This window comes from Dromaius novaehollandiae, chromosome 5 (genome assembly GCF_036370855.1).
Source record: "Dromaius novaehollandiae isolate bDroNov1 chromosome 5, bDroNov1.hap1, whole genome shotgun sequence".
Classification (NCBI taxonomy): Eukaryota; Metazoa; Chordata; class Aves; order Casuariiformes; family Dromaiidae; genus Dromaius; species Dromaius novaehollandiae.
The window spans coordinates 10,763,926-10,790,262 of record NC_088102.1 but is presented as its reverse complement, the minus strand read 5'-3'; the positions used below and the strand labels follow the sequence as shown (position 1 = coordinate 10,790,262).

At 38.3% G+C, this 26,337-nt stretch overlaps 2 protein-coding genes and 1 long non-coding RNA gene across 3 annotated transcripts in view; 2 read left to right on the top strand and 1 right to left on the bottom strand.

Annotated features, from left to right (window-relative positions):
• Window positions 1–11,894, top strand: part of ADSS1 (adenylosuccinate synthase 1) — a 31,526-nt gene extending 19,632 nt beyond the window's left edge. Inside the window, exons 7-13 of the mRNA XM_064512010.1 lie at window positions 21–102; window positions 1,086–1,212; window positions 2,044–2,198; window positions 3,331–3,455; window positions 5,428–5,525; window positions 6,934–7,083; window positions 8,534–11,894. Of these exons, the coding sequence (XP_064368080.1) occupies window positions 21–102; window positions 1,086–1,212; window positions 2,044–2,198; window positions 3,331–3,455; window positions 5,428–5,525; window positions 6,934–7,083; window positions 8,534–8,586 (790 nt within the window). The 3' untranslated portion in view covers window positions 8,587–11,894. The remainder of the gene's footprint in view (window positions 1–20; window positions 103–1,085; window positions 1,213–2,043; window positions 2,199–3,330; window positions 3,456–5,427; window positions 5,526–6,933; window positions 7,084–8,533) is intronic.
• Window positions 11,895–18,994: 7,100 nt separating this feature from the next.
• Window positions 18,995–22,803, bottom strand: LOC135328444 (uncharacterized). Its single transcript, XR_010389303.1, has 2 exons — window positions 21,284–22,803; window positions 18,995–19,703 (listed from the first exon to the last, which is right to left on the bottom strand). It is a non-coding gene; the product is annotated as an uncharacterized LOC135328444 (long non-coding RNA).
• A 79-nt stretch (window positions 22,804–22,882) lies between these two features.
• SIVA1 (SIVA1 apoptosis inducing factor) lies at window positions 22,883–24,856 on the top strand. The gene is made up of 4 exons (XM_026112529.2): window positions 22,883–23,136; window positions 23,352–23,558; window positions 23,962–24,118; window positions 24,624–24,856. Exons 1-4 carry the CDS (start codon window positions 23,019–23,021, stop codon window positions 24,679–24,681), a joined length of 540 nt encoding a protein of 179 aa, XP_025968314.1. The 5' UTR covers window positions 22,883–23,018; the 3' UTR covers window positions 24,682–24,856.
• The last annotated feature ends 1,481 nt before the right edge of the window (window positions 24,857–26,337 follow it).

Here is a 26,337-nt window from a genome sequence, read left to right as displayed (position 1 = left end):
ATCGTTTTGATGTTTTACAGATTCAAAAATCTGGCACAGCAATACAAGTCAATGTTTCCCACATTGGAAGTAGATATAGAAGGACAACTGAAAAAGCTAAAGGTAAGGACTTAACATTTGTAATGTTTGTTCAGTGTCAGGAAAATTATAGAGGAAAAAAATCATATTTATGTTAATAGAAAAATGTAAGCAGAGGTATAGCTAACCTATTTCTCATTAAAATAATTAATTTAAATGAAAAAACATATATTAAGGAAATATACATTGTCATTATTACAAAACCTTTTAATAGTAGTAGATATGTTTTGTAATAGAATATTATCTTAGTATGGGCATTAAATAGATTTTATGCTTGATATAATTATTAGTCTCATATAATGTTTTACTTTTTCAACCTAAGATAACTGTGTTGTATTAAAGTAGTAAGGAGAGCCCAGGGTGACACCTGCATTTAGCAGACTCTTTCGAGCCATGATTGAATTGTAGGCTGTCTGAACTTACTGAAGAGTTGTTGGTGGAAGTTATGTTACAAGAAGCTGGTGTTATAAGAATAGGTTCTTATAAATAAGTTCAGAATAGTCATTGGTAAAACATCTTCATGAATATATAAGAAAAGAGTATGCTAAAAAAATAATTTCTTTTACAAGGTCTGTCTGGTACTTGTTCAGAGCCGACACCTTACCTTTAAAGATATTTTTAAATATTCATACATAGTAATTCTTTTCTTTTGGAGCTTGCATTATTTCTAAGTCCCAGTCTCATCTATATATCCCTTAGTATGTCTAGGCTGTAGTCAATAAACAAAATGAGGTAGGTATATATCATCTTTGTGAATAGAAATGGTACAGAAATTATGGCATTCTAATAACAATTTGCATTCTATGTGAGTGATTGAATATATTCATTTGTTCTTTAATAGAATATAAGCTAATTGTTTTGTTTTTCAGGCAAAATACAGTTAATGAAGCTGGCATATTAAGGTTATCTGCATGTTCCCTATTTCAAAAGTGATCACAATGTTCTCTGCTTCCAGCCATTCAGCTAGCATTATTTGGGGAAGCTGACATTTACGTTCAAATTTGCAGGGGTATGCTGAAAAAATACGACCCATGGTTCGAGATGGTGTCTATTTTATGTATGAAGCTCTTCATGGCTCCCCAAAGAAAATTCTTGTTGAAGGGGCCAATGCAGCGTTACTTGATATTGACTTTGGTAAGTTAGATCATAAAGTTGGTTTAACTCCTAAAAGTTTAGTTTTATTTTGCTTTGCCTTTACATCCACTTTGGAAGCAGTAGGAAAATAGAGACACAAAACAATCTTTAATAGGAGCAGATCTCCCAAAAGTAAAACACAATAAGCCAGAGATTATGCTATTAGCAAGATTAAGCAGTTAGGGTTTAAATGCTAATCTTACTGAATTTTGTCCCCGTGGGGTTGAAATTTCACTCTAGATATTGTCTGTATTGCGTGTAAACTTGTGCGCGCACAGCAACACAGACCAAGCACCCATTGCAGTGCTGCTGAGTAATGGTATCGAGATCCTTTTAAATTTCATCATTATGGGCAGCCCTCAAAGAGAGTTTCAAAGGATGAATGCAGAAAAGCTTATGCATAGGAACAAATTGCACATACTTGAGGAAAGTACCACTTTAAGAAAGTAGTATTTTTTACTATTTGGCTGAGTGAACTTCTTGATCACTAAAATGTGCTTATAGAAAATACAGTGGTAAGTCCATTGGTAGGTCTTTATGTGGAAAAAGTTCTTCATTTTGGGGGTGATTCTGTGGAGTTTCACAAATACATAGCATTCACTACAGGAGAGAGCAAGCTGGGCAAGAACAGCTCAATTTGTTCTCTTAAAAGCAGAATGGGTATGTGTAGTAAGGAGAATTTACCCTGCTCTTTGGCTGCTTTTTAAGCTTACTTTAGCTCCTCATTGCAAAACATACAGGTGAAAATCTCCTTTGAATTAATAAATGAAAGTCAGTCTTTGTTTCCTATCACTGCTGAAACATGGTTGTGCTGTTTTGTTTTTCTGACAGGCACGTATCCTTTCGTGACTTCATCAAACTGCACCATAGGCGGTGTATGCACTGGACTTGGCGTCCCTCCCCAGCATATTGGCGACGTGTATGGCGTGGTGAAGGCATATACTACTAGGGTGGGAATTGGAGCCTTCCCCACCGAACAGATTAACGTAGGTTTAGTGTTACAAAATGCAATATATATAGTTGCCAAGAAATAAGGTCAATGGAATAGAATGTTTTAATAACAGGGTAAGGGTTTCCCACCAACAAATAAATGTCATAACAATGCTAAGCAGTCTCACTCACGACGACTGTAGAATTACCTGATGAACCTAAGGCATTTGTATTCAAAAGAGGGAAACTCCAGTGTGATGGTGTTGTATTACAGATTGCATTTATTGCTGTGCATTTCAGTGGCAAAAGCTTGTCATAGACTAGAACTGTGAATGCACCTCAGGAAAGCCTAAGTTACACGATACAGTTTTGTGCTTAACAGCCTCTATTCCAAATGATTTATAGAATAAATTTGGTTTGTACATCAGCCCAGTCATGCACAAATTGATCAATAAAAAGAGGAGGGAGAGATTTTGATTCTTTTAAACTGTATATTGTATTTTCATTATCAAGAAACTAGAAAGCTCAAAATATTGATTATGAGCTGTGCACACAGAATTCTCTAAGTGACTGATCTGAATCTGATTAAAGGATGTAGTCACTAAAATCCATTTTCTAATGGCTGCAAATGAATTGGTGATATCTTTCTATTTCATGAATCATAAGAGTAAAGTTTATTTCTTCTTAATTCTTTCTACAACACAAAAGTTGCCAACCCGAAGGGAACAACTGGCATTTTCATACTGTGGTAGTACAAAGGAGTCCTAGCCATGGACATTGCTCTTGTCCCAAGAATTCAGTCTGAACCCAAAAGCAGTAGATGCCAAAAGACCAGAGGAAGAAAGTAAACACAGACTCTTAAAAGAAAAAACAGGGCTGAATTGTCAAGGAAATCTTCCTATCGGATGGAAAATGAAGAAAGGGTCTCTCTGGAACATGAAACAGACATGTTAAACAAAGGTTCTGGAAAGACAGTGACTGAGATATATAAGTAGTGACTGTGATATAAGAATCCTGTGCATGTGGAGCTTTACTCTCCAACAAAGTCCCCTTTTAAGAAAACAGAACACTTTTTTTTTGTAAGGAATTGACTGACTATATATATATATTTTTTTTTTTTTTTTTTTTTTGCTATTTGTTTATTACCTTTTTTAGTGAAATGCCACCAGCATCCTTTTTATCTTTTAGGAAATTGGAGACCTTTTACAGTCCCGAGGCCATGAGTGGGGAGTAACCACGGGCAGAAAAAGACGCTGTGGCTGGTTAGATCTTGTCATTTTGAAATATGCTCATATGATCAACGGATTCACTGCGTAAGCATCACAGATTTTGCGCTACATTTGGAACTGATTATTTTGTGCTTCGCAGAATAAAATATGTAGGTAACATTAATGAAAATCCAGTAAAGTTTTACATTTTAAGCAATAAAATAATTGACAGTGGGCAACTTAAAATTGTCTTAATGATAATAATATCTATCTCCTAATACATTTTTTTCAAATCAAGTGACATGCCAACATCATGATAATGATTTTTTTATGATTTCATTTTGCTTACATCAGATGACCAATGTAGAATAAACCAATATATCAGTTAGTTTTCACTAAAATTGTTTACTGTAGTGTTGTTGATCCAGTGGTTTCGTATTGGCTTATATCATGATTTAAAGTGCACTGATTTTTAGGCTTCTGTTGACTCTAGTGGATCAGATTTACAGAACTAAATTCTGCATCATCACAGAGTGTTCAGGAGCTGACCCACCTTTCATTCCAGTCTTACAGATCCATTTATCTACAGAGATGTATTCTAATACTGTATTATAAGAGTTGCTTTTAGTGGGCTGAGAGTTGGGACTTAGCAACTTGTTTGGCTGATAAATTATTTTATAATTCAAAGTATATTTTAAATTGCCAGGATAAAGTGGCTGTTTAAATGAATTGTTTAAGTGCATAATACCATCAAAATAGCTTTTGTATTATGCTAAAGATACGAGCTAAAAGGAATAACTATCATAAGCTGTTAATTTAAAACTAATAATCTGCCTTTCTGGATAAAGTTGAAAAATTTTCAGTAAAACTGTGTTCATATAAGGTGTAGACTTACACATCCATTCAGATAAACATGTTCGTATATACAAACATATGAACCTGGGCATTTTGCTAGTTTATAAGCTGCAACTTAACTGGTATTGTTTTTACTAATAATCTTATAAAGGAACAAAATACAAAAAGATCTTTGTGCATTATTTATCAAAGGGCTTTTGAAATATTTTTTTACTAGGCTTTATATTTTGCTTTAACTTATACAGTTCTAGTTTATGTGGAAATAGCATTAGGAAGCCGTTTTGTTTCCTTCTATTCAGTTCTATACAATTGCTGCACTTCCATCAATAAAACTGTGTCAGCTCTGATAACTGACATTTAAAAAACAAGTGGAGATGAGTCCTTCAAAAAAGGCAAAAAAAAAAAAAAGGCTCTATGCTGCTTCTTTCCCACAAGGCCTTTTATTTTAATCTTTGTGTTCATTATATCGTTACTGAGCAAAAAATGTAACATTGACAATATATGTGCAAACCTGGCTACATCCTTAGCTATTAACATTTTTACCAACCAAGGTCTGGCATATTGTTTCTAGAGAATTTGACAAGTTTTAAAATGCAGTTTTACTTTGATCAGTGGTTGCTACAATGTTTTCTTCATGTTCCATTTTTGTGTCTCAGTATGTTCATGCCAAAGATGAAAAAGGTTCATTAAACTGCCGACACTGATAGCTTAGCCAGAGCACTGAAAGTCAGACTGGGGTCTTTCCTACTGTATTTCATACATGATTAGCAGGCCAGATTATGCTTGCAAAGTCTTGTTTTAAAAATGGAATTTAGTAAATAAGTCTGTCTCATAGCTGTTGTGAATCTGTAGGAATAACAGGAATAATGATAGTAGTGAGATAAAGTGACATGCCATTGTATACACCCAAACCACGTCTAATAAACGCCACTTTACATAGTCACCTTTCATTTTAAAGGGATATAGCTGAACACTGTGCACCTGTATGAGCAGCCAAGCATTTAGAAATCAATCTTAGTAACTCAGTCATGCATTCATCCCAGAGGCATGAAATCAATTAACAATGTTCATAGCTTAATATATTTCCATATTTCTGCTTGCTGGGTTGCCTGAGTTGGATCTGTGAATATAAAACTAGAAAAAACAGGTGGAAAGGATTAAGGAGGATGATGATAGAAAGGTTCATCATATGTGTAACTCTATCCAATGTTTTTCTGGACAGTTTGGCATTAACAAAACTGGATATTCTTGATGTGCTTGATGAGATTAAAATTGGTGTTGCTTACAAATTGGGTGGAAAAAGAATTCCATATTTTCCAGGTATGTTGTTAAATGTTTATGTTCATTTTTCTCTTTCCCACCTGTTCAGTTTTACATGTTAGGAAAAACTGTTTGATTTTTAAAACTATATTTGATTCTTTTCTGCTATAGCTCACATAGAAATTTGCAGAACTGTAGTATCAGTATAAAGATTACTGTATCAGTATAATAGTATTTTCCATTCACCTTATGTCTGTATAAATGATGACAAGAAATTCAGAGCAAATGAAATCTTGTCTTAGAGCTTCTGTCTGGTCCCATTAGATTTTTTTATTGACAACACCGTTATTCCACTAGAAATCTGAAAGTCAATAAGATCTAAGTTGGTGTCTGTGTATCACTGGCAGTAGTCTTTAATGAAGTAAAGTAAAAATAAAAGTAGTGCTTAAGCTGTGTAAAGATGAGATGGATACAAGCAAAGTAGAACTGCTATATTATAGGCTATCATCATATAACTACAATTAACAGCAATAACTTTGTAGTTAATTAAAACATATGTCTTTCAATACACCTTGTGATAAAACTCATAGGATGTAATAATATTAATTAAATAATACTTAATTTTCTTACAAGAATGATGTTTTCAAGATTAAATACTCCTATCCTTTTTCATTTTCACACCTCCATCTAAAATGCCCTGCACTGTATCACATTATTATTCAGTGAAGACTTTTGAATACCCTATAGGCAGTAGATTTCTGTTGAACTTAAGGCTGGATGGCTGTCTCTTCAGGCTTTCAGTTTAACTCTCTAAACTAATAAAAAGCAAGCAGACACCTTCTTCAATGATATGTTTCCTGCTTCCATGAAGAATCTGCATCTTCTTGTTCATGCTGCAGAAGCACACCTAACTTACAGTTTTTTGTTTGTCTGCTTCACAGTGACTCTGCTGTGAGACAGGGTATTCTGGAGGGATGGGGGAGGTTGGCAGCAGCCAACTTTTCCACCATGCCTACTAGTTTCCAGCTGTAGACCACAGTATAATAACAATTCTAATGGGGCTTGCAAACATCGATGTTTTTAGTAAGCCTGATTTAACCCTGTTCCATACAGGTAAAGTGTAGTGCCTTGTCTACAGGAGGATTTCTATTTTATTATGTGCAAATCTAAACCAAAAAATGGAACTACTGTAAACTTAAAACACTGTGTTTTCTCAAAATATTACTATAGTCTTCTGACAACATACACCGCATCATAAAGTTTTGACAGGAGGAAACTGGACTACTGGGTTCTCTTGAATCAGTCATCTTCCTCAGTAATGGAAGCCAATCTAACTTAAGAATGAATGAATTTACCAACATTAGAAATACTGTTTTTTTCATATATCGGATTATAAATTTTGTTAAAAGACTTTGAAGATCATGGTGGATCAGCTAAATTCAACTGTGATAAAAATGTTCTTCCACAGCTAATCAGGAGATACTACAGAAGGTGGAAGTAGAGTATGAAACAATGCCTGGGTGGAAGACTGACACAACTGGTGCACGAAAATGGGAGGACCTCCCACCCAAGGCCCAGAATTACATCCGATGTGTGGAAAACCATGTTGGAGTGCCAGGTAAATCTTTCTTCAGACGTGCATGAGGATGCTACACCACATAGAAACAGCTATGGAAAATGCTCATTTCATTAGCCAGACAGTCGCCTGATTTGAGTTGGACGCAACAGAAGCACTTATGGTTGGGATGATGATGGTAAATGACAACTTGCACAGAAGCAGCAAAGAGCAGTATTCTGTGGGCAGTTCTGTGGCATTGTGGACAGCCACAGGCTGTTGCTGGCAAGGACTTAACCAGAGGAGAGGTGGCCATGTACTGTGCTTGGCAAGCTGCTGCCTTTTGTCAGTGACAGCTCAGGGAGCTCTGCACCATGCTTCAGTGCATAGTTAGTCTAATGTCCTCCCTTTGCTAATTTCTTCCTTTCACGTTACTTCCTGTATCACTGCTTGAAGACAAACTTGTCTTGTTTTCCCCTTCTCTTGCACATTTATCATTATGAGGAGATGTATTGCTTAATAGATACAGGTACCAGGGACTGTTTAGCCTGCTTCTGCCACTTTGGAAATTAGGTATTAACATGACCAGCCTCCAGAGGCTAGTCCAGTTTTCATCAAAACCAGTTGCTGAAGTTCAAGAGGTACCAGGGGCTAGGTGTGGCATGAACGCTGGAGTTTGGAAGGGATTTTCCGCTATAGCAACTTAGAAAGCTAGCATGTAGATTTTTATTTTCCATAAAGCACCTCAAACATCAGATTTGAGGAGTATGAACTAGTTGCAACTGTGGCAATTCCAATGTTGTTCATGGATTAGAAAGTATCTGATAGCAGTACCTGAAACTCAGCAAATGGCCTATGTGTGGTCATGGACACAGATGTGACTGGATATGTAAATAAATCTCCCTTATTCTATTTCTTGAGTTCTCAGTGTGAAGGCAGGGGACCCCAGCGTGCCTTGAGAGGTTTGATGGCTGAAGGCGACGAACTTCCAGTCAGTTTTACAGTATCCATGAACAATGAAAACTGCACTGGCACAATCATAGAGGGGTATTTAGGGTGGTTGCTCCCAGGGGATAATGTTTTTAATTGAAGCCTTACGTTTAACAATATTATAGCACATGTGCATCACTGTTTGCAGTTGCACAGCAAGAAAAGTTTACAGACAGAGCTCTTGCTTCCTCTCTGCAGGGATTTAGCTAAACATCCTATCACTCAAGATAATGGTAACTAGACATGCAACAGACGTGCCTCACCTTCTATTAGGCCTTCAATCTGCGATGCTTTCTGTTTATGGTATAATTATTCCATGCTATCAAAGTTCAGTATACTGCACTTCTATTCTGGAAATACAGCAGGAGTAAAGTAATATTTGACAGTAAATTTCCCTGGCATTTTGTTTCAGCACAGAACTGGCCAGTTTGTACTAAAACATTATGAGAGGATGAAAATGATAACAATTCATTATGATGCATACTCTCAGTAATTGTTCTAATAGTTGTTTTTTTCTCACCAGTTAAATGGGTTGGAGTCGGAAAATCAAGAGAGTCAATGATCCAGCTATTTTAAACAAACGAAGAACTTCAGTGATGAGAAGCACAATTTAGTGTTCATCTGTTCCTTACTGCTTCCTCTTTAAATGGAGATGCTATTTAAAGGCAACATGTTCTTCTAGGAATTGAATAGAAACAAAACATATATTCTGTATTGTAACATTTTATTTATCTTGAAGCTCTCAGCAAATTCAGTGTAAAATCTACTTGGTGGCCACCATTAACAACTCAAAAAGTATTACAAATTCATAACAAAATAAGGAAAAAATGATTTTTTTAAAATTCAAGCCATGTTACTGTTCAAAAGTGTTTTACATCCATATGGAGTTACTTCTTCATGCTGAAACCAGTATTAAAAGATTTTCCAGTTGTTACTGGGTGACTGTAGAATTGTAAAGCTTTATTCTTCAAGTATTAAAACATCTGTGTTTTTGGGCTGGCAGTAAAAAGACAGATACCATGTACTGAATGGATTGGATTATACAGATCTTCAGTTCCTAAAATACAGTGAGGTTAGGTAGGTTTATTTGACCACACAATGCAAAGCAATTATCACAATTATCCATATGCCTGTGATTTTTTTAATAACCCACAAAAACAAATGGAGAGAAGCTAGAGTGCTTTTATCACAGAGTACAATCTAGTAGCTGAGATAACATCAGTAGATGGGCAGAATTGGAAAAAGCTGACCTGTTTAATGATTCTTTCAAATATTTAATATATTAGCAGACACTCCCCATGGAGACTGTTGGACATGCTGCCTTTATTTTATGCAGTAGGGAAGAAGTGAATAAAGGTGGAAGCAAAGAGAGTCCTCAGGCTACAAAACACACAGGGAGAGTGGAGCCAAGACAGCGTACTGTATTTTCTCAATGAACCTGAGACATGTCTTCCTGCTAACTCTGTGATTCTAATTTCCAAAGTTTTACTGTAGGTATCTGGTGAGGAACCTGGGACTTGCAGCTCTGTATGGCACACTCGCTTTCACAGCTTCTAGATTTCCAAGAATAAATCAATGCATGATTTAATGATGACTGTTGCAGTATTTACACCCTTTGCACATTTTGACCTTCCTCAGCAAAATCTAATATCTATAGCAGGGGAGAACGTATGGCAGCTAGGGTTGGGACAGGGAGAAGCAACAAAGAAGTCTCCAGATTTTCCAGGAGTACACTTGAATTTCTTTGTGGATCTTCAAATTTATAATGGCTATACCTCAAGATCTCTCAAAAGGCCTGAGGCCTACCTCTTGTAGAGGGAAAAGAATATGCTAGAAACTGAGTTATTCCAAAAACATGGAATTTTCAGAGTAAATATTCCTTTTCTATAAATATCTCAGAGAGCTATAACACAATGTATTTATATCATTTCCAGATGCTGTGGAAATGGTATCACAACCCTAGCAATGCTGTTATGTTGTATGTGAATATATCCCCTTTCTGAGATAGTAACTCCAAGGATACAAAAAGAGGACATTCTTTGCATCAGAGATAGGGAAAAATAAAAACCTATCAATGGGCTTTCTAGCACATAGAGTTTATCTCATGTGCACTCATCCACTTTGTCTTCGTTTGCTCAGTTATCAAATAACTGTTAATGTTCAAAATCATGTGTGTTAAGAAAAAAATATGAAAGGACTGGTATAAGGACATAGTAAGCACTTAATTTAACTGCTTACAGATATATTGCTGCTTGTAGTGCAGAATTCTTCTTACACCCTCTGGCTGCAGTGCAGTCTCTTCATACCTCAGTTCACCACAGACTGTGGCTTTATACCACCATCAAATACACTTATGTCTAATAAAAAGAGCCCAAAGGTGTGAATCCTGAGCTCAGCTATGACTCCTTTGATCATCTTGGACAAGTCATTTAACCTCCCTGCTACTGCTTTATAATCTGTTAAATGGTGATTAGGAATAATTCCTTACCTTTTTTATACTGCTTTTTTAAGGACTGTGGGTCAAGTCCTGTATTCCTTACTCTACACTGATGAGGAGGTACTCCCCCTGCATATTTATGGGTGTTATAATGAAAGAACAATGGGATTTCTGACCGTATTTAATGTTTGTAAAGCGCTTTTGAAAGGTGCTGAAAAAGTGCTTAAATATTACAAGCACTGTGAAATGTACCTCATTTGTATGAGGTAATTTAAGCATAAAGATGCTTGGAGATACACTAATCAAGTTTTAATTTCAGTGTGGCTCAACTTTATGACATTTGCCTACTGGATGATACAGGCCTATTGCTTTTCTTGGCTTCATCTTCATCAGTGCATTTGTGTCAGGGGATGGCCACTACGTTTAAGCTCTGGTTGATTTATAGACTATGTATGTCCGCAGTGACTAACAAGCCACTCAGTGTGCTGAATAACTGGATTAAATGATCAACTCTAAATGAAGTATTTGGCATATTGAAAAATTTAGTTCTCATAGCTTAATTTTCCCAGGTTTATTGTCTCTTGTTCACTTAATCTTTCAGTTTCCATTAAGTTGCCTGTCTTTGCATTCAAGGACTCTTCAAAAACCCAGTGTTGTTGTCAATGGGCATCATACAATAGACAATTATCCTGTGACTGACTCTGTTACAGTAAAAACAATATTGTGCATTTCATTTCATAGCATGGATTTTTTTTAAATGAAAGTTCTTCTCTGACTGATTTTCATATGTATTGTCATTGAGTTAAATATGAATAAGTTCAGGCTTTTATTTAAAAGCTCTTTAGTCTACTGAGTGACACAACCCTTAATAAGAACATTTTTAATGTAAATTTGCATTCATTTTGACTGTTTCCCATGTGGATTATTTAGTATTGTTTGGGATTTCATTTTAATAACAATCACTGTGATGAATTTAATTTCTTCTTTCTACCCAGCCAAATGCAATAATAATGACTAAAATTGGTTGATGCATCATCCTGTTAGATATCTTGATAGAAGAATAAGGGTAAATGTCTACTAAAATGGCATAATTTGTTTTAAAGATTATAGTTTTTAAAAAGCAGCAATTACTGAGTCACTTATGCACATTAATGTATTTGACATATTTTCTCACACTTACCTTTATAACGTGGCCTTCCTATTCAGGTGTGTGCTTCACATGCAGTATAGGGTTTTGAAGCTTTTAATTTTTAATTTGGCTACATATGGTCTTACAGTTCTGGCATGATGCAATTTATAAAATGAAAGAAAAGAAATTAAGCATTTCTTTAGTAATATGCAAACTATACTTACACCTTTCCCTCTATGCAGATTTTTCAGACAAATTTTGGATCCACACTTTTATTCTGTCTTGAAAGACATATTAAAATTAATTTAAAATAACAATGCTCTCTTTCTCTCTCTCTCTCTCTTTTTTTTTTTAACAAAATGCACTACATACAAAATCCTGGTTCAGTATTTCATGAATTTAAAAAAATAACTAGCAGGAATTACCCAGAGAATGAATATTTTCTTTCAATCTGTGAGAAAGATTCTGATTGTTGGGATTTCTTTTACTTACTCTGTAAACTTGATCAGGCTTTGCTGGTTACAAACTTAGTAATGATCCATCTTTACCAATGCGTATCCATGGTTAGTCATCTTTAGTTAGTGAACAATAATTTTATAATGAAACGGAACATTTCTCTCTGTGAATTTCCTGACTGATGCAAAAAAAAGGTCTTTCCAGAAGAGATGGCTCAAAATAACACACATGAACTCCATATAGTTCTTTACCAACAGCACTGTACTGAGAAAGGGGAGATAGACATGAGCTCAAACATCATAGTGATCATCCCTAAAATGTGGAAGGGCTTCAAACCAGTATGGTTAGGGTCTTTCAGAAGCCTTTACAGAAATTACTCTTTCTCAGCCATTTTATGAGGACTCTGGAATAACAGGTGAGTGAGCTGGGCAGTAAACAAGACAGCAGGTTAGTACGCAATTCAAGGCAATGTCTGAGAGATGTATGAGAACTTCTTTGCTAATTGACTAATGTTTCTTCATACCCTTTGCACTGATTATATATAAATACTTGCAGAAAAGTCTTTGATTGCTAGCTGAGGCATCTGAAGCAGTTTCATCGAACTCCATGTGATATTGGCACTGCCCAAGGCAAAAAAAAAAAAAAAAAAAAAAGGAGTAAGTCTCTCTCTGCTGAAATTACCCACTGGGAAAACATTCTGTTTTGTAACTGGTCCATCTGTTGTCTGTCAGCTGGAGAATGGAGGCTTGAGGCTGGGAGGGAGGAAAGAAGATACACAGCCTGGTAAAAATGGGAACAATGTGACCATCTTGCCTTTGCAGGGTTGCAATTAATGTATGACTTCCCTGCTCCTACCTGCTTCTAATAATAGTTTATATGGGCCTGAGCCTTACACCACTCCTTATTCCTCATGGAAGTGGCCCAGGCACCTCCAGAGTAGCATGTTTCATATCCATCAGAGGGCCAATTTCAAGCTCTGGATGTCTGCAAAAAGGATGGGCTGACCACTCTTTCAACTAGACATCAGGCAAGAAAATATAGCTCCTACCATGTTATCTTTGGAAGAGGTCCCCATTTGCGGTATAATCACTGTACCAAGGGAATAGCCTATGGATTTGTTAGATACTAATGTGATAGCTAAATTTGTTAGTGCTGGTTTCATGTTTCTGTTAGATCCATGTTGCCAGTGAAGAAGGAGGTACCTGAGGCATGGAGCCTTGGTCATCATAGTACTAAGCAGGATTCATGATATGGGAGAACTGGTATTATGCAGCCTGCTTCATGGAGGTAAGAAATTTGGTTCTTTTCTTTGCAAGCTGTCAAATAGAAACTTTGTTAAGGAAAACCTTGCAGAAGCTCCTTCCCATTGGTTTTACTCTGGAATGGGGCTAGCTGAACCCTTGCATATTGCTCAAATTTAAGTTAAGTAATTATCCACGTGGATGTCAGCAATAGAGTGAGGCATTGAAAAACAAAGCCTGAATAAGGATTTCAAGATTTAGCCTTTTAATCAGCTATATTTACAGGAAATCATTTGTCCTAAAATACCTTTGTGTGTTATTAATTAATATCTGTTCAGTTCTGCAACAGAAACCGTGCATTAAATATTTGCCCACCAGCCCTTTGAGACTATCTGTATGCAAAAATATCAGGAAACAAGATCTTCTGTAAGCACATACAGTTTATAGCTTCCTTTAATGTAGTAAATTTTGGGCAACAGCTGCATTTTTCAAAAGGTTGGAAATAGTATGGATTTTTACACCGTATCCATAAATGTCAAGAACATGTCTTTGTCAGGAAAAAAAGAACACTCAGGTATTTGAATGTTTTTGCAGTCTTGAGAAAACGTATCCTTATTCTGACAGGCATTACCTTTCAGAAGTTGAGTACATACACCAGAGTTTACACTACAGACCTCTAAATAGTTTCTCAGACAACAGTGTTAGGTTTCAAGAGATACCTTTACAGTGCTTGATAAGTGGCAGAGTATTCCAGACAGTATCTGGTGGTCGCTGCAATCCTTAAAATACCCTGAGCAGAGGACTAGTGATTTGTTTATTAAGGACTAGAGAATAGAGTCAACTATCACTGCCCTTACATTTAGCAGAGATGTCATCATGCATCTTCATCTTTGCCTTTAATCAGACAAAACTTTAACGTAACTGCTAACTAAGCCTAATTCTTCTTCAATTGAAACTCACCTCCAAACAATACTTCTTCTAGGGATGGATCTACATTAATGTTTTAGCTCAGATCAGGACTGCAATTCTAGTGCAAATCTCTCAGTTCTCCCCTTTGCCTCTGCTCGGGTTTGCACTATGGAGTGGTGTCAGCATGGAAATTAGATTCATTTTGGATGAAACTAAACCAGGGATGCTCTCTAGCAGTGTCTCCACTATGCTCCAGGTGCTAATCAGAGTTCACTAGAGCGGGCCAGACAAGACAAGACCAGAAGTAACCCTCCATCTGTAGTGTGGATATGGGGTCCTCAGCACCAACTGCTTTGCAGATTTGTTCCTGTTGGGCTGCACTACTGACATAGCTTTTGAATATCAGCCATTCCAACTAACCAGTTCCTTGTTCACTTCATACTAATCCCTAACTTACAACTAATTATTCCCTGCATGGTTTATATCAAATGCTTAATGAAGTCTACATAAGTTATAGCTGTTGTATTTCCTGTGTCCACAAAATCAGCCATTTTCAAAGAAAGATAAGTTACTCAGGGGTCATCTATTTTTGCTAAGTCCATTTTGCATTTTATCCTGTTTTGCATTTGCCTCCATGTTTTTAACGAGCCTTCCCTTCAAAATATTCCTAGAGTCTTGCAGACTACTGAAACTATGATGTCAGGCCTCTGGTTGTCAGCATAATTGTTTTGCCTCCTTAAAAATTAGTATTACATTTTCTGTTCTCCAATAATATGATTCTGCTACCAATTTGAAAGACTTTTTAAAAACATTTCCTCCTGACTTGCAATCGCATATGCCCCTTCTTTCAGAATTCTGGAATGCAGTTCATTTCTATACCAACCAGGCTGTAAACATATCTATACCAGAGAAAACATAGTTTGAACAGCATTAAGTTTCTATCTAAAGCTTCTAAAGAAGATTACTGGAAAGAATAGCTAAGAAACCAAACCGCATTTGCTGAAGGGAAATTTGTGGAGACAGTGTAAAAATGTCCACTGATTTTAAGTTCTGGATAAGGAATATACATTCTGCAGACAAAATATGAATATACCTTCAATGATCTTTACTTGCCTGTATTGGATAGTGAAATAAATAGAGGCTTGACAAAGCAGCATCTCCAACATTGCTGAAAAAATTGAAGTTAGAATAAAACAGCAACAAACTGATGCAGAACACAGCTGGGTGCTGAACTTGGCCCAAAGAATTACCAGTGTCTGGGATGAACGTTGAAGTGAATTTTGAAGAGCTAGGAGGAATATTAGGATACTCTGTTTCATCACTCAATACCAGTCTTAAAGAGGAATCATTCTACAGTTCTACATTTGCACCATTTCAGTGGTGATGTATTTGTATGGTAGTTTATTTGTAGAGTTTAGTGATAAAGAATCAGTATTAGAGACAGAGACAGTACTGAACATCTTCGCGATCAATCTGGAGATGTTCCCAAGCTTGAAGACATGAAAGATCCATCGGAAGAAAAGAAAATATGATTATCTCTCACATCAGTATCTTCTCTGAAATTCCCATACAGAAAAAAAAAAATAAAAAGGAAGAGCAAAAGACGAGAGATTGCATATAAGTGGGAGAAATGTATTGAGCATAAATGTATAGAATATAATATAATGAATGTTAATACAAGAAGAAAAGGTCACAGAAATAAAAGAAATAAGCTGGTTAAGGGATTACAAATGGAGTAAGACATTTTGTCTGTTAGGGATTGATTTGCATCAGACAACATCATTAAAAACACAAGGCTGATACTGATGAATGTCTGAGCTCTGTGCAAAAGGTATTGATGATTTCTATTCTGGGGAAACATGCCAGCAGCACAAGTCTCATTCTGTTAATTAGCACCCTGAATGGTAGGCCTAAGACTGAACATTACTTTTATGGCTTATACCACACCACTCACATAAACTCAGTAAAGAGCAACCAGATAGAACGTGTGCTGTGCAGACTCCACAATGTAAACAGATTTCCACCTAAAAGGCTATACAAAGAGAATTTCCACATTAGCTCTAGCGATGGTTACTGTAACTATAGCTGTGACATGTTATTCTGGCAATAATCAGAGACTGACTCCCTTTGACTGCGCAGTTTCTGTTTTCCAGACAGAGACCTTCTATATACAGGACTGACAATACAGTCACACGTACTTAAAATAAACACTGCTTCTGTGGAATCGTTTGTTATACATGGTGAGTGCAGAGAGCCAGATTCTTTGCCAGTATATGCTGACACAGTTCCTTTTGAGATGAATTGATGTACCTTGAGTTATTCCAGCTAAATGGCTACCACGGGGAACGAATACAGGAGAAGCATGCAAAACAAAACATACAAAGCTGTCCTGAAACAAAGATTTGTTCCACAACAAAATGATAACAAGAGCAAGGCTGGTTGCAGCTGCAATGTGGAGGGAGGGAGTTTGCCCAGCTCTTCCCATGCCATGTGAAAAAAGTGTGTTATACTGTGCAGGAATAGTGAAAGGGCCCAGGTACTTCTAGCCTCTCACAGGTAAGTCCATACCAAATAATTTCTTGGACACAGATTTAAAGAATTCTTAGGACAGTCACCTAAAATGATATAAAAAATATTCAGTCACCCGCTGAGGAAGAAACCAAAACATCCTGCCATCACATGAGGTCCGTAATGGTAGTTATCATTGTCAGAGCTCAGCTGGCAGATGTGGGCATAGCACTGCTCTCATATCCAGACACTCATTCAACTTGACACAGTGGGCTGGTTATACGAAACTCCTAAATCCATGCACAACACAGGGACATGCAAAACTGGGCTCTTAGAGGGAATAACTGAGGAAATGAACTGCTAATTCAGTATCCATTAAGTGTTTGCTTGGTGAGTGTGCTCAGGCTCACAGTTTCATCCCCAAATGCATAGGTTGGTTGCTTTCTTCTTTTCTTGATAGATTAAAATAATTTGGAGATAGACAAAATAAGAAGAACTTGTCTGCACAAGAAATGAAGGTACACAACTAGAAAGGCTAGGAAAAAAAAAGCAAATGTGGAAAGAAGCCCCCTGTAAATCTTTTATGTCAGCAGAACAATACCATCTTTTTAATAGCAGTAATAATTTACAGTCTTGAGAGTGCCCTCTAGCGTAAGTGGGACCTTCAAGTATTTTGATCTACTGAACTATACTGAACATCTATGTTGTATCTCATAGCTGACAGAATAGTAACATGCTATGAAATTCATCCATGCCACGCTAATTTAACAGCACGTACTGGCTACCATGCCAAGATGGCAGAATTTTGGCCAGTAACTGCAAGCTTCAAGAGCCAGTCCTTAATTCTGCCCATCATTCGCTTATTGAACCCTTTTTGATGTGTGAAATAATTCATCAGGATTAGAACATGAACTATTTTGCCAACTGGTCATAGTAAAATCACATGCAACTGTATTCTGGCACTTGCTAACAGATAATGGCTGAATCATGTTTAGCCCTTTGATATAAATTGGGAACATGTTGACTGTTAAGGCTGACATGCTATAATATGATAGGAAAATAAAAGGACACAGAAGAAAGGGAACAGCTTTAAGCTGTTCTGTTACTGTTCTACCACTGTTCTACAGCTACTCGACTGTTCTTCAGTGTTCCACCTCCACCTCCTAGTGTTTCAATTTATTTCTAAATGACCTAATAATGAAAGACTAGAATAAATGTGGATTTTTTTTATTACAAGTACATGGAGGGGAAGGCCTGGGCACAAAGGAAACTAGAAAGAAAGATAAAATATTTTTAAGCTCCCCCCTCAGTGCTTAAGAGAATCCAATATTTAGGCATTTAGAACAGTTTAAAAGTTAGTAAAATCTTCTGGATTTTCACCTACTCCTAAAGTGGAATACTTTGCTATGTTAAAAGGTAAAGGTTGCTTGCAAAATGAGGCATTGATGTGAAGCTTGAAGGCTGATGAATATTTAGATTCACAAAGCCAAAACAGCCATTCTGGATATTTTGTCTGATACCCTGCTTAAAACAGAAGGCAGAATTTTCCTCAGTTTGTTCTTTTCCAAACAAGGTAAGCTCTTCTTTTAAGAAAGCATCCAGCTTAGATTTACAATGTCTATGATTTACAATGTCTGTGATTTTGATTCCCATGTACTTGGTTAGTTCTAACTACTACAAAATTATATTTTGGGGTAGTTGGAAGCATGGCTGATAGCAAACATTTAGCATGATTTGTGTTACAGATGGATCAGAAACAAAACTTTTAAATTCTCTCATTGCTTATTGGGGTCTAAAATCTAAATCTGTACCTTTTGTGAGTGAAGTGTATTGTAGTACAGGTCTGAATGTGATGTATGTGTTGGTCTCAAAGCCAAAGGAATGTGACACCAATTATTACAAAGGGGTCAGTATGATCCTGGGGAATATATACTAGTAAACCTCACTTACTCGCTGAGTAAATTGGTAGAAAGTCTCATAGAGACTAGACTTAGTAGACACATGGATAAATATGAGAATAAATATGAGAAATTGGGAAATGGTCAACATGTCTCAAAAACATTTTAGAAATCTGTGAAGGAATTAATAAGCATGTGGATATGAGTGATCCAAATAATACATGTGCTTACAGTTTCAATTTTTTTTTTTGACAAAGTCTTTCACAAAAAGCTCTTTTAAAAACCATCTGCCACAAAACAAGAGCAAAGAATTTCCCATATTAGTATCTCATTAAAAGACAGGAAACAAATGGTAGGAATAAATGGTCAATTTTCACAGTAAAGGAAGGTTCTGGCAAGACGTCTGTGCAATTTGATGAATTTATAAATATTCTGAGAAAGGGGGTGAGCAGTGAGGTACTAGTGTTTGCTGAATTATCGTTAAAAGTCAAATCTAAAAGCCAACTGGGAAGAGCTGCAGCTGTGTGTTTTCCAGGCTCTCACTATACTAAACTGGCGATAAAATGGCAATGTCAGTATGCAGTATGCAGTAACACATATGGGGGAAATACAACCTCAATTATATATATACAATGATGGGCTCTAAATTAGTGATTATCACTCAGGGGAGTCATCTTGGGAGTCATTTATGAATAATTTCCTGAAAACATCAGTTCAGTACTCAGTAGTAATAAAAATGACAAATCAGATGTTGGGAATTGTTAGGGAAGGAACCAAGAAGAAATCATCTTTAGATTTATGCTACCCGGGTTCATATCATGCCCACAGCTGTAATACCGGCCACCAAACTTCAGAAAGTGTGTTGTAGGATACGAAAGGTACAGAAAAGGACATCTGTGGCTGTACATACACTACAAGTTAGGTATGCTGCTTATACTTAATCACGTAGTCCCCCATCGTCCAATGCAGAGGTCCTCTTGGAGCACACCAGGGCTCCCTCCCTTCCCACACACTTCAGTCGCTTTCCAGAGGAACGGTGTGTCTTCAAGTCTTTCCATGCTGTGCACCAGGATGTGGCACAGGTGATGTGGGCTGGGGCACACTGCTAAGGCCTGCTTCAATGTGACAAAAAGTTTCAGCTTGAATAAAAGATAAATGAGGAATATATGGCAGATGTCTTTATAGTCATGAATGTTACGAAGAGAACTAATATGGAATGATTATTCATTATTCTTCATAAAACCAGGCACAGGAGACACCCAATGAAACTAACAGATAGCATACCAGAAACAAACCAGAACCAGCATTTTCTCAAATAATAAACATATTGCTAAGTTGTAGACCTTGCTAGACAAAATAAGAAAGTAAATGTGTTTCTGGTTTCAAGAAGGGGATTGGACAAACTCGTAAAGAATGGGTCTACTGACACTATGATCCAGATGAAACTCCTGGCTCCAAAGATTTCTAAACTGCTAGAAGCAACAAAGGTAAACTAGGACCAGAAGCCCTCTGTATGTGCCCTTTCTTGAAGCATCTCCTACTGGCAGAAATGGAGTATTAGGAGAGACAGACTATAACTATGGTCTAGTCCATTTAGCTTTTGAAATTTGCTTACTGGAAATAGAAAATGCTAAACAAAATTCTAACGCAATTTTCTTTGTTCTGTAAGTTAGAAAGCCATTAACCAGGCCATTTGTCTGTAATATTCACAAATAGGCACAGGAAAAGTAAAGTAGCAAGAAAAAGATTGTGTCATTTTTATTTCCTGTTTTCTTTCACAAACATGTTTTCAAGGATAAACCAAAATTATCATATTTCACAATTACTATTAGTGGTTTGGGATTTGCTTGGGGATTTTGCATATTCAGAAGCTGTGTAACATAATACACAAATTCATTAATTAACTTTGAAATTGTCAGCATTAATTTTCATGAATGCTCAATGCCAGCAAGCTTTGCCAGATCAAATCTCAGCCTTTCTTCCAAATTACCAATGAATCTTCCTCAAAGCTTACTGCTATGAAATTAATGAAATGCTCGGCAATCATCCTGACTGGCAGATGAACCAATTCCCTCCTTATAGGATGATAAGCTATGCTGATGGAGACAAAACAGAATTATTCTGCCTTTTAGATTCCAAATAGAAAATATCTGATCAGTAACAGATGTTGTTAAGGTTGAGGCTTGCAAAGCAATTAAAGAAGAGGTGTCACCACCTGAGGCTGACTCAGATTGCTGCAACAGATTTCTGCATTTGCCCTGCAGTGGAGTGGTGGTGGTGGCGTGTTGCAAATGTAATCATAGCAGAACATCTTGACAATGTCATGTGTCAGCCCTCGGGGAAAGTGCCCTTAAATTTACCCTTCAGTGAAAGTTTCAGCAGCACTGCTACAGCACATGCTGCTCCCTTTCAAAACTATATCATATGCTAAGATCGGAGTTTCAGAGCATTCTTTGTCACACGCGGAACAGCGCTTTTAACTTTTTTCTTTGTATCTCATCCAGTTCTCAAACAGGTGAACTTCATCCATACTTATCTTACGCCATCTTAATGAAATGTGTGATCTAGTGCTCTCTATCCTAAAAGGCAGCAGCAATCTGACTGGGATTAGATTTTGATTCATCCATACTCCCCAGAGAGCTTCAGGGACATCAGAGCATATATTTAGTGATAATTTGCAAAGACATTTCCTTACCCAGAAATAGAGAGAAGACCATGAGTTTTCAATGTGCAGTGGAATATTTTCCACCGAACATCTTTAAGAATGCATTTGCAAGAACAGGCATAAGAAGCCAAAGTAGAGTTCTTCACAGTCAAGGAACATCTGGCAAGAGGCAGACCTTGCAGCACAGAAGATATTTTTGTAAATTACTGTGCATTACAACCATAGCTTCCATTCCACAGACCGCAAGGGCTAGGCTGATCAAGAAGACCTACAGGAAAAAAAAAAAGTAACATTAAACTGTATGAAATCATTGTGATTGTCCCTGTGTCCTAGTAGCACCAGTGATTCAGCAACTAATGGAAAGAAACATCATTTCAGTGCTCATTGATGTAAAAATCACTCCTATACTTGTTCACGATTCTGTCCAGAATCCTCATGTACATAACAGGAAAAAGCTTGAATTCAGAAACTTCTTTGAAAAAAAAATGCAACTGTTGTGACCGATTGTTCTTGGAATAGTACAAAACCAGACAAATCACAGCACCTCTGCCAGGATCACCAACACCAGTTTTAAAGGTCTTGTTTGCGTTAAGGAAAACAAATTTTCAAAACATATACAGGCTGATGGCTACTTGGAATTGAATGTGATGCTTTTAAAATATATCATTATATGTGGACTGCTATACAGCTTACCTACAGAGAATTAATTGTAGTTTTTCAGGTTACACAATGAAGCAGAAAGTCTCTGAAACATTAGTGAACTGCTCCTAGCAAAGCTACTTTTGTTAGTACCAGATACTGACAAGGGTCCCTGGCTAGTATGAGTTTCTATGCCTGTTTTTAAAAAGTAAACTCTTACATCTGTGCACATTTTCATTGGTTCTAGGGCATTTAGATACCTCAAATTTTGACAGGAGCAGGTTGAGGAAGAATTACCTGAAACTGAAAAACAATATGCAAGATTTTTACAGAGGAAAATTGAGTATAAAGTGCTAACAAGTTTCAGGAGAGTTTATTGAAAAGCCTGAATTTCAAAATCTGGTTTTGTTTTAACTTGCAGTGCTCTTTGCAAGAAGAAATAGGTGCTTGAATAAAAATGATGCCAGGTAATTAAGCTGCATTAAGAGAGATCGTGAGTAACATACTCAGCAATGCCCAGAATAGTAACACATATCAAAGCCACCAGCTGACAAAAGTACTACGGAGAGACAAAAAAAACCCCTCATATATTAAGAGATTTGTTAAGAAAATGAAGTAAGAATAAAGTTTCGCTGCACACAAAGCGAGCCCAACTCCCTGCAAAGAGCATTACAAAAATACGAAGTTGGGAAACTTGGGAGACTTTGGCTTTTTTCCCTGGTGACGAAGCTGATTTCAGCTTTCCCCGCTCATCCTCCCGCACAGCCTCCTCAGAGGGGCTGCCCGGCTCCCAGCTCACCCTGTGGACAAGTGCCCCGGCCCCTCACTCCCAGCCGCCATTTCCCACCCACCTCCCCTCACCACAGCCGCTCCCCGTCCCACACTCGCGCTTCCTCTTCCCGCACCCAGCTGCCCTCGCCCCGCCCCCGCCTCCCCATTGGCCAGAAGCCGAGATGACGTATAGGAGAAAGGCGGGCGCTGGCGGCTGCGGTTGGTCAGTGCTGCTGTCGCTGTGTGGGTCTCGTGCCGCGCCTACCTGTGGAGGGGGGCGGGCGGGGGCGGTGCCGCCGCCACGGCGGTTCCTGCCTGCGCTCCGCTGCGCTGCCGCCCCCGCCGCGGGCCCGCGATGCCGAAGCGCTCCTGCCCCTTCGGGGACGCGGCCCCGCTCCAGCTGAAGACCCGCGTGGGGCTGCGCGAGCTGAGCCGCGGGGTGCGGGGCGAGGAGTACCGGCGGGAGGTCTTCGGTGAGGAGGCGGGCGGGCCGGCGGAGGGAGGGGGGAGGCGGCGCGCCGGGCCCGGCCTGTGCCCCCAGTGCTGCCCCAACCGCCTCTAACGGCCGTTCCAACCGCCGCCCCCGCGGCGCCCCCTCCCTCAGCCCGGCTGCCCCGCGGCGCTGGCCGGAGCCGGCCCCGGCGCGGCGGTAGCTGCCTGTAACGCGCCTCTTCTCTCCCGCCGGCAGAGAGGACCCGGCGGCTGCTCTTCCGGGGCGCCCAGGCGTACATGGAGGGCGCCTGGCCCGCCGGCGCCCCGGGCCCTGGCGCTGTCAGCCGCTCGCCGGAGCCGGGCGGAGAGGCCCAGGACACCCGCTCGGGGCGCCGCTGGAGCGGGCAGCTGCTCATCGGCCACGACGGGAAACTGCTGAGGCGCTCAGCGGCCATGGAGAAGGGTGAGTGGCCCCTCCGTGGCCAGGAGTCCCGTTCTGCCCCGTGCTGTTGGCGAGCAAGGCCTGCAGGCCCAGGGAGAGGGATTGTGGTTCCCTTTGTAGTGTGTTTTTTTTTTTTTTTTTAAAGAAGTTTTTAAAGGTTTAGAAACTGTTGCTACAATGGTGTATGTATGATTTGTGTGATAACTGAACAGCCTTGTTATTGAAGGGGGAAAAAAGACAAAGCTGTAAGTGAGCTGTATGCTCTTGTCTGCAGTTGTGTTCTTCAAAGCACAACTCACTACAACTGTGCTAGTGAGGGGAGGTAGCATGCTCTTCCTGCTCTTAGAGAACTTTTAGATGCTTTTTCAACTTCTCTGTTTTGCTATAAAGTGCATCCGCTCTTAAATGCGTCTTTTCCAAGCAGTTCCACCAGTGGGAGTTTCCAAAGCCTGTTCCACGTGTGTAAGAATGGCTGACATCAAGGAGGCATGTACACAGTGCGACCAGTTCGTATGCCAGAACTGCAGCAGGCTCTGCAGCTCCTGTAACACAGTTACCTGTTCTTTGTGCTCGATTATTGAGTAAGTACCTAACAAACTCTTCAAGCTTCTTCTTCTTTCTTTTTTTTTTTTAATTACATATGCCCTGAAAATTGTCTTTAGTGTATGAAGACCCAACAGATATCTAGCTCTTCCACTTAATGGATTTAAGTACTTCTTGTATTGCATTAGCTGTAGTGAAGCTATCTGAAACATGGAAAATAAAATGCCTGTGTGGAGTAATCTTATCAATCTTAGTGTAAGTCTAGTTCAGTTTCTCAGTTAAATGTTCCAGGAGACAAAAAAAATTCCTCTTGCTTTCCTGCTAGCAATATAGTATGCAGGCTGATGACGAATGAATACACTCCTGTGAACTAATTTTGAAGTTTTTTTGCCATCATTGTTAATAGCCTTGTAATATAAAGCAAAATTGTGAGTGTTGTGTGAGAGTCCTGTGGTTACAGTTGATAGTAGAAAAGGACATTCTTTGTAATCCAGAAGCACTAGACACTCTGACTTTGTTTTTTGGTTTTGTTTTTTTCCCTAGTTATGGTGATGTTGGTGAACAAGTTCTCTGCAATGGCTGTTCAATATTTCAGGTCTGAAACTTGATGAAATATTCCTTAGCCATAAGATGTCCATAAATTTCATGAAGTCTCTTTGTGGCTCGTCAATTAATACTTTTAGCATGTGAATTAATTATGGAATTTCTGTGTTTTATATCTTTATATGTACTTTTTAATATTGTAGCTAAATAAACTTTTATATTTTGAGGATTTATAGATTGAGTCAACTTCCTGGTATGTCATATGTCTATCTGAAGGGTGGTCCTCTTGTTTTTTTGGCTGATAATCTTTATGTTATAGAATCCAGAACATCTGTTCAGTGTCTCTCCACTTGTTGCTCATGTCAGGACACTCTTTTTGTGGGTTAGAATAGAAACCAGGAGTTCCTGTTGTGCTTTCATGTAAGTGTATGTTTTCTGGATGCACAGCCTTTCATTTGTGAGCTAACTGGCACAGTTGGCCAAACCTAAAGGTTTTTTTAAAAAAGAGAAATTGCGGATTTCTATTTTAATTTTTATAAACTTTCACAAACATCTTATGGTTACTGGCAGCTTGAATGTTTTGATTGTTCTTTCCATAACAACTTTGTAGAAATAACACTGATGCATCAGCCTCTGAACAAAAAACCTTTATTCAACACTTAAGTGTCAAAGATGAGTTTTGCTGGACCCTCCTTGCAAGGTCTCTTTCTTAAGAAGCAGCGAATTTGTATAACATTGTATTTTCCTGAGTATGCCCTCAAAAATAGCTCATGAAGTGATCTGAAAAATGGTCACCACCTTTGCTCAAAAATACATCTCCACAAACCAGCTCAGTCCTCAATGTCTATTCAGATCTTGTTGCAGAGACCTGTTTGCTTAGTATTTTTTGTGCTGTAGGAGTGAGACTATCATTTATGTGCTACTGGAAAGCCTCTCAAGGTAACTTTCATTTGCTACGCTACTGTGTTTAAAAAAAAGGGGGGGGGGGGCTTTTTACCATTAGAAAATAATGACTTAAATAGCTGATTTCAAACTGTAGGAAAAAGATGGGGGGGAGGGGGCCTCTAATGGCACTCATAGCTAAAGCTCCATTTTCTAAATTATTTGCTCTGAATTCCCAAAGCAAACTCTATTGCTCATGCTTCCCAGTCTTCTCAACTGAAATTGTTATATTTTGTATGAAGTAACTTATTCTTACCCTTCACTCATTAAATTTGCAGAAATTGCCTCTTTAGAGGAATGGCTCTTGTAATGCTAGCTCAGTTGAGAGACTTAGTTCTCACTTGTAGGAATGCATCTTAATCCTTTCTATTTAATAAGCTGCTGCAAGCATATTGCATATTTTCAGAATTTCAGAATAAATATTGCAGCTGGCTGAACAGAATAGTAATCCTTTAACAAAGGGTGGTATGACACCCATTGCTGAATAGCAACCCTTCGTAGTTGCAGATTGTACCTCATACATCCAAAGCCAAGCAATTAGGAGCAGGATGACACAATTTCAGGCCTAGCATAATACCTTGCATAACAAACTAGAGATGCTGTGGAAGTGTTTGTGCCCTTTAGGGTATCCTCGGTGGGTTGCTTTACTACTGAGTCAACCATTTGTACATCATCATCACCTATGTGACATGCCGTGGTTTGTTTCCCTGTTTTGCCTACTTTGTAGCCAGTTAGAAGGGGAAAGTTTACTTATTGTAGTAGCTGATAGACT